Genomic DNA, 8,917 nt, shown 5'->3' with positions numbered 1-8,917 from the left:
CCTAATTCTTCAACATGAATCCAAGTACCTACAACCCAAAGTACAGCCATAGCAATATGAATTAATAAGAAAATTTCATACCATCTTCTTCTAAAGTATAACATTGCTTGAACCAACATAATTCCTCCAGCAACAGTAGCAACGGTACCCCAAATTACATACTCTTGTTGCATCTTAATAGCATAACGTGATCCAAAGAGAATACTGAAACCAACTGCATGGATAACAACTAAACAGAACATGATTCTTGCAGTATGACGGTGATAAGCCATAAATGCTGTATAATTGTAACCAGAAATCCATTGTAAGAAATTATTACGACCAGCAAATAAAATAATCAATGGCATCATAATAGTAGCGACAATACCGGTTCTATCAGCAACATATCTAATTTCGGCTGTGTACTTACTATCAAAAACTGGATCTAATTCTAAAGCAGTAATGTTTATACAATGAATCACAACCACAAAGACATAGAAAAGAAAAATGACAATAGATTCAAAACGAGATGGTAACAAACAGTCAAAGATCTTCCAGAATGATTGCTCTTGAGTCTTCTTTCTTCCAAATGCTGCAGGAATTGAGACATGCTTTCTCCAAAAGTTGATAAAAGGACCAGTAAGTTTCTTTGTGAACCAGGGAATAAAAATTTGGACCAATTTGTGACAGCACCAATAAGAATGATTAATAACCAGTACATTAAAGTGGAAGTCCCATAGTATAATGAGTGGTCATAATTATGTAAGAATGTAGCATATGAACGATCATAAAGTTTCATGGCAGTTTCATTCAATTTAAATGGAACATCGATCGGAATACTGGTATTAAAACCTTCAATTTCGTCAGCACTTTTAGCATATTTTTTGAATCTTTCAAGAGCACCCTCAATCCAATTAGGTTCAAGAACAATTTCTCCTCTTTCACACAATTCATCCATTCTGTGCAAAGTGTCATGATTAATTCTATCCATGTATGAAAGACAACCAGCATAAGTAGCAAGGGCATTTTCATTTTGACATAAGCAAGCATAATCAAATGTTTTGTTACAAAACAGGACATCGATATTTATCTGAAGATTACATGCATAGGCAGGGTATTTACCACCAGTTGTAGTATAAGCACTGTCCCCATGAGCACAAGCAGCAATAATGAAAATTGCAAGAGAAATAAATGTTCTCAACATATTTTTTGCAGTCGTTGTTTACACTCTGTTAAAGAATACAATCAACAGATTAGTTGGCAGAAACATGACTTATTTATACTACAAAATTCTCACAACATGTATTCCTTGAGATGGTCATAGTAGCAACCATTATTAAGGAAAATCCGAGTTTATGATTGGCGAAAATCTACTTGTAAAGGGTCTCCGATTATCTTTTTGATCTACATAAAAATCAAAGTTTTTTTCAACCACAAATTGCAACTCATTGTTATAAACAATTATTCCATTCAATTGTAACCGAACCGTAACTGCATCAATTTGCTAACTCTCACTAATTCTCGCTAATTTTATTTCAAATTCAGCCTCATTTGAAATTCAACGCCCTGAATGATGCACGATAACCTAAAGGTATCTTCCATGAGCAATTATTGGCTGAAAGAAAATTCCTCTGGGTCCAATTAACGGGGCTGAATTTTCATTCCCAGAAAGGTTCCTGTTTGACAACAAAAGAAACGGCTACCTAGTCAGTCTTGGCAAGAACTTTGTGGCTTTTTGTAGGTGATCTTTAAGATAACAATAGCAAGGTTTTTTTTTTGTAAAAATATTCATTGGCTTCTGGAAATGGGATGAGCTACAAGTCCAATTGGCATTCTTGCTTGCATCATTTGATGTACCGCATATTCCCAGGGAACCCCTTGCAATCACAAAATTTTGAAAGGTAGACCTTTCGATATCTCTTCTAAGGACCTTGATCCCATTAGAATCGACTCACTTTGACCAGAAAACAGGACTAGCGCCTGCTTTGTGACGCAAATGAAGCTGGAATCTAGAATTCGTTTTCTTGGCTCCCTTCGCTCTCCTTTCAATGATGCATGCTGCTTTCAATATCGCTTGTCTTGGCGACTTACTGATCGTGCCGTATTTATGCCTCGTCAATAATCTCGATTTTAGATTTCCTTTTGTTGTAGCTTTCACAAGATTTTGCGAGAAATAACTATCGCCTAGCGGTTTTAAATTTTGGAATTATCTCCTGGCGAATTACCTCTTTCAGATATTTCACGCTATAGAAATGTAAATCAAGAATGCTTATAGTACATTGTTATACATTTAGTCAAGGTATCAACAATGTGTCTAACACCCGTACATTCAATATTTGACTCTCGAAGTCAGCGGTTTTAATTCAACCTAACTTTGAACATAGCTAGGTGTGCATTTATAGGTTCAATATAATACTACTCGTGGCCAATCAGAAATATAACTACGCGATTGCACTTCCTGATGGTCGCAAGTACTGTTTTTGTTTGCAAACATTTACCAAAATAAGATTCTGTGTCGAATCGTAGGCAATTTGGTACATACTTCAATCCTATTATAATTTTCAACTGCGAGAATCGGGATACTTAATTTGACATTCCCTCTCGCAGAATCTTCACCCCATAAATAAATGTCATAAGAAAGAGTAGAAGTTAGAAGTTTATAAACTTGTATTCGAATGGCTTAAAATTTGCAAAAAAAAGAAACCCACTATCTGAAAATCCCCACGTAGTGGTTATGAAACCCTGGTCAATTTTAACAAGAAAAAAACATTTGGTACAATGTAACCCAAATTGGCCGTATATTTCCTGAAATTCAGATCATATTTATTTACCCACTAACTTTATTAAGATGATGCCCATACAAAGGTTATTTCAAATAAACATCCCAACACATTCCAAGGGGAAGATTAATTGAATTAAGAAATTTTTATAATTCCGACCATGACTAAGTAAGTTGCGTTAATAAGAATCTCAAAGCACATGCGTTAAAATCTCGGATTAAATACCCCACCAAGAACAAGAATTTAGGTTTTGTTGCACTCAACTATATTTCTTAACAGGAGAAATTTTGAAGCATTTTTAATCTTATTTGCAGTGATTTTATTTCTTATCTATGAGATGCTACAAGTCTCAAGAAGAATTCCACATCAATGCCATGACTCCCAGATTTTAATTGATGGGGTTAAATTCTGTTTTATAATTGCATACGTAACTGCTCTACCCATATTCTTTGGCAACCAAAATTCCTCTCGACTTCTTTTCAGATAAGCTAGCCTCCTACTCCTATAAGACAAATCCACCCTAACTAATAACTATCGCGTCTGTTGCCAAGAAGATGGATTCCCCAGTATTCTTTTTGTTATTTGTCAGAGCGCAAAGCAAACATGTTGTAGAGATACATCAGCGCATTGTTAGGTTGCAAAAAAACGAAGAATTACTCTCACCCAAAAGAGTCAAAGATTTTCTAAACCCATTCTCTTGCACCTTGATATTACAGTCACTAGCATCCTTAGTACAGAGAGTCCTAACTTACATTGAGTAGAGCCAAAACTTCTTGAACGGCCCCTGGAAAATGAATCTAAATGAATCTATTCAGCCAGAGGGTAGCCACCCACCTTTTACAACGAACAAATAGTAACAATACTTTGAAATCAAGTACTACTACGTCAAACTCACTACATATATTTCTGTAACATAGATGCAATAAGTCAGACAGATCTTACGTCATGATATGTTTATTTGACATGACTTGAGGATTTATCTTGCAGATATTTCGTTGACGTATTTCTTTCGAGGCATAGATGAATCAATTTTCAATATCAGTAACATTGCTGTTATCAGAACTACACACAATATCAGTAATAGGGGGAGGGAACAAACTTCTTAATCACAAAACTCATTATAACCCACAGCCACGGAAGATTAATTAGTTTACCTGTTTGGGTAATTTGAGATCAAAGAAAAAAACCACTTTTCTTTAATTTATTAACTTTCGACACAAAGTTGTTGCAACACAAACTTAATAATAATATTCATCGAATCTGGGCCTCACAAGACCACAACATACACTGGGTAGGTAAGACCGAACCCAAGCATTACAGCATGATAGCTAGTCTAATTCGTTGAGTGAAATGCCAAGAGGTTTCAAGTTCGAGAGAAGGTAGACTGATCCACTAGTGGTTTTTTTTGAGATGAGGCAAGAATTAGAGATATTTTTCAACCAATAAAATCATAATTTATTTTTCACTTGAATTTCCGTTGTAAAATTATTATTATTGGATAGTTTTCCGTTTTTGGTTTTACATCATCAGCGATGAGTTTACAAANCCAAAAAATAAGATGACCCCCATCCGATGAGTTGCGGGATTAAGTTCGATATTAGAGTAGGATATAGGAGTATAGGAACGTCGTGTGAGATCAGTAATTTTTTGCGGTAAGGCTAAGAAAGGACCGAATATTTTTTCTCTTGTTTTAACTGATTTAGACAACGCACGATTTATTGTCAGTTGTCGCCCTGGGATTTGTTAGTCAAATGGAACATATTAGCAGTGGGATATCTTACATTAATGAACAATGCTACTTAGAAACAGATATTAACCTTCTATTTTCACATGGAACATGGTTAAAAGAAAAAAGTTCGATCAGATCAGATTTTTGTGCCATTTTTTACATGAGTCGTGCATATACCATAGAATAAAAAGAAAAGTGTCAAACAATCAAGAATTTGATTTTGTGATTGCATCTTTTAAGTAATTATACTTCTTAATTAGGATATCTAATTAGGTTGACTGCATATTAACAATGGATATGAAAAATAAATCCATTAGTTTAAAATTTCATTGAAAAATAATACTCAACCGTCATAGGCTATTCAAACGACCATAATAATATTCTGTTTCTTTTTAGACAGTTGTATCATTTGATCAGTGACCCCACCAGGTGTGGGATCATGCAAGCTTGCACCCATAGGAACGTATGAAGATCTTTATGATGCTTCGTAGCGTGCGAACATGCAAGATAAGATAAACGATCATAATTTCGGATTGGTAGTTTTTGTGTAGATTTGGAGTTTAGTGACAACATACGAACAAACGTTTTATTGTTTTATTAAAATACCTTTTACTACATATTATACTTTCGGGATATACTAGGGTTCTTGCATAGATGATCCTATTGTTCTATTGGGCCCAGCACTGATGATAAGAGTTGTACAAAGTCTAGAAATAGTTCACATTTGTGACAGCCAATAGAGGACAAGGGCTCAAAGTCTAGAACATGGTTTTAAAGGGAAAAAAGGACAAGTAAACGCAACCAGTGAAAAAGCAAAAGGTGTTATTTATGAAATCCTATGGCAGAATAATATACCAGAGCACGAGGAGAGGTCATTTATCAGCTTGAGAATTGTCAACAGTTGCAAAATAAACATGTGATATTAGAATGGAATCAGTCATCTGTTGTAGGTAAGCCTCGCATGATAATTTAATTTAGAACTAATTAATTAATTAGTTCGATGTAAAAATATTAAACTCTAGCTCTAGTCTGACCGATATTTTCTACGGCCAATAAAAAAGATGTCCCTCGACCTAAATTACTCAGTCCGATTGAAAAAATTAGTACAGATTTTTGGTCCCCCCTTTAAGCCTTGTCAGGGTCAAGCCTGGTTTGGTGAACCGCGGAAGCCAAAAAAAAGCTAATTTAGTACGATCGTAAAGAGCGAAACATGTGAATCAAATTTGTGTTATAAAAAACCCCTTTAGATGAAGAATGAGTGTATTCTGCAACATTACCACATATGATCACATTGGCAACGGTCATTCAACACATCTTAAAGTATTACTTTGCTTTTTACAAATGAGATCTATCAACATGTGGTTTATTTTTTTTAAAAACTAAATGATTTAAAAAACTTAAACCACTCGCTGATCTGATGTCGAGCAAATGCTCTTTTCTTTTTCGAAAATATCAAAAATCGTTGCCGAGATTTTTCAAACAGATTTATAAAAATTCCTTGCAACTTAAGGTTATGAATGATCTGAACAGTTGCATTGCAGTACAATAAGTATCCAACGTTAGAGAATCCCCCAACTCCCTTTCGCTATTGTAAAGGGGGATGTAGACAAAAGACGCCGCGTAATAAACGAAGAAAACATTATATTTTTACGTCATGGGCTTATTGTTCTTTTATTTTTGTATGAAGAGATCCCTGTGACAGTTAGGCAAAAAAATCTGTCAATAAGAAAAAATTTGTGAAACAAAGAATTTTTTTCTACAAGGTCTAGAACGATTTTGATTTAGACTTTTTTCAGCGAAATCTGTCACAAACTTGGATGTTTAAAAAAATAAATGGAACTGCATGAAAAAGCAATTCCACATGGCAGCCAAAAAATAATTGTGTTTCCATTGTTTGAAAATTTTTTTTAATAAAAAAATTACCCACAATTGAAATTAATTGTTACAAAAACATCAACAAACAACGAAACACCAATTTCTGTAAATTTTATAAATATACACGACAATCCCACCATTATTTTGACTCACTCCTTTAGTCTTCTTTTTCTTCTTCTTTCTTGTTCAACATTAATTAGTTCCTTTTTTATTCCAAAAAACTTTTACACTCATTTTATAAATTATTTTTCATACTTGTAACATACTAAGTTTGAAAACATATCTACCAACTATCGTCTTTCATTTTCGAATAATTAACTAACTAACTAACTACAACATTCGTTTAACTACTACTACTACTACAATGAAATCTTCAGTCTTAACTATTTTAACTATTGCAGCCACTGCCTTAGCTGCTCCTTTACAAGGCCAAAGACATCATCAACATCATCAACATCAATTAGACAAGAGAGCTGTTGTCACTGAAATTGTTTATGTTGATATTCACGGTAACACTATTGCCGCTCCAACTCCACAAACTTCTTCTCAAGATGTTATTGCTGCCACTTCCACCGCTGTTGCAGTTGAACCATCTACCACTGCTGCTGCTTCTTCTTCTTCAAGTGAAGCTGCCCCATCCCCAGCCTCCTCATCCTCCGCTGCCCCATCTGCTGAACCATCTTCCTCAGGAAGTTCCGGTAGTGGTGGTATTCAAGGTGACTTAAGTGCTTTTGCTAACCCAGGATCTTTCGAAGATGGTGTTTATGACTGTGCTTCCGTCCCAACTGGTCAAGGTGTTATTGCTATTGATTGGATTTCTGGTTTAACTGGTGGTTGGTCTACTATTATGAATGAAAACGGTGATACTTCTTCTACTTGTCAAGATGGTTTCTACTGTTCTTATGGTTGTCAAGCTGGTATGTCCAAGACCCAATGGCCAGAACAACAACCATCTAATGGTGTTTCCATGGGTGGTTTATTATGTAAGAATGGTAAATTATACAGATCTAACACTAATGCTGATTCCTTGTGTGAATGGGGTACTCCAGATATTAACTTTGTTTCTGAAATTGGTAAAGATGTTGCTATCTGTAGAACTGATTACCCAGGATCTGAAAACATGAACATTCCAACCTTATTATCTGCTGGTGGTCAAGCTCCAGTTTCTGTTGTTGATTCTGATACTTATTACACTTGGCAAGGAGGTAAGACTTCTACTCAATACTATGTTAACAACGCTGGTGTTTCTGTTGAAGATGGTTGTATTTGGGGTACTGCAGGTTCTGGTGTTGGTAACTGGGCTCCAGTTGTTTTAGGTGCTGGTACTACTGGTGGTTTAACTTACTTATCTTTGATTCCAAACCCAAACAATAAAGATCAACCAAACTATAATCTTAAGATCGTTGGTGACAACGTTAATGGTAACTGTGTGTACGAAAACGGTCAATATAATGGTGCTGGTTCTGATGGTTGTACTGTAACTGTCGTTTCTGGTTCTGCTCAATTTGTTTTCTATTAAACAACATTAGCAATTAGGTAACTAAAATTTATTATTGGTCTATATATTACGTTTGGGTTTTTTTATTATAAATATCTTTTTTTTATTAACAACAACAAGAGATGATTATTATTGCTTTGATTATTCTTTTTTCGTTTAACATCCGTTCTGTATGTTTATCTTAAACTGATTGGTAATTAAGATGGTTTTCTACTTATACCAATTGATTGATACCTTACAAATTTTTCCTTCTTACTTTTTTCTTAACATCTTTTCTCTATTGCTTTGTTATTTTATAGGCATTAACTATGTATCATATATATTACTACAATGTATAACTATCTTTTAACCAAATGCTATTGTATTACAATAACTTATAATTAATTCATTATTAGTTTTAAATAAATTAAATAAATCAATAATTTTTTCATCAGGATTTGGCAGAAAAGAATTTTGAATATAAATATAAATTAACAGTTTAGTTTTAAGTTTCTTAATTAAGAATTTATTTATAGTAGCAATTGTTGATGTTGATGATATTTTAAATACCTTTGGTTGAATATGAGGTGTTGAACCAATTGGTTGGAATCTTATTGTTATCTTTGTCACTTCTTCTTCTTCAGTTGGTTTTGCAATTGTTGTATTTTTAGAATCATTGTCATTTTTCTTTTTATCCTCACTTGAATCTCGTTGACTTGATAGTTGATGGTTTCTTTGCTGTTGTTCTTCAATTTGTTGATTTAGTTGTTCTTGTTGAGGTTTCGGTAGTTTCTCTAAGAATATTGATGTTGATAATGGTATCTTTGGTTCGTTATAGATGTCACCTTCTTCTTCTTCGATTAATAGCTGTTGTTGATTTGCCACTTCCTGTTGCAATTCTTGTTCTTCATCAGATGAAGATAGCGAAGATGAATCATCATCTGATTCTGAATGTATCAATAATGATGACATATTATTAACTTACACTTTACAATCAATCAAAAATGGGTATTCGCTCTCCTTCCCATACAAAGATCTACAATATACATAACTACACACTCTCTTACTCTACACACT

At 34.1% G+C, this 8,917-nt stretch overlaps 3 protein-coding genes across 3 annotated transcripts; 1 reads left to right on the top strand and 2 right to left on the bottom strand. All coding sequences in view use genetic code 12, as the record gives it.

The window, feature by feature from the left end:
• Positions 1-81: 81 nt before the first annotated feature.
• J8A68_003944 (ferric reductase-like transmembrane domain-containing protein) lies at positions 82-1,183 on the bottom strand (the record flags this gene model as incomplete). Its single annotated transcript, XM_049407851.1, has 2 exons — positions 82-408; positions 474-1,183. Coding segments are annotated over 2 exons (1,037 nt in total), but the record flags the coding sequence as incomplete, so codon positions are not given.
• Positions 1,184-6,727: 5,544 nt separating this feature from the next.
• Positions 6,728-7,882, top strand: SIM1 (SUN family protein; the record flags this gene model as incomplete). The annotated part of the gene is made up of 1 exon (XM_049407850.1): positions 6,728-7,882. The coding sequence occupies one exon, from the start codon at positions 6,728-6,730 to the stop codon at positions 7,880-7,882; it is 1,155 nt and encodes a 384-aa protein (XP_049262780.1).
• A 324-nt stretch (positions 7,883-8,206) lies between these two features.
• Positions 8,207-8,812, bottom strand: J8A68_003942 (uncharacterized protein; the record flags this gene model as incomplete). Its single annotated transcript, XM_049407849.1, has 1 exon — positions 8,207-8,812. The coding sequence occupies one exon, from the start codon at positions 8,810-8,812 to the stop codon at positions 8,207-8,209; it is 606 nt and encodes a 201-aa protein (XP_049262779.1).
• Positions 8,813-8,917: the final 105 nt, after the last annotated feature.

This window comes from Hemisphaericaspora subhashii (genome assembly GCF_019202705.1).
Source record: "Hemisphaericaspora subhashii strain CBS 10753 chromosome Unknown scaffold138, whole genome shotgun sequence".
Taxonomy (NCBI): domain Eukaryota; kingdom Fungi; phylum Ascomycota; class Pichiomycetes; order Serinales; family Debaryomycetaceae; genus Hemisphaericaspora; species Hemisphaericaspora subhashii.
This window is presented reverse-complemented; position numbering and strand designations above follow the sequence as displayed.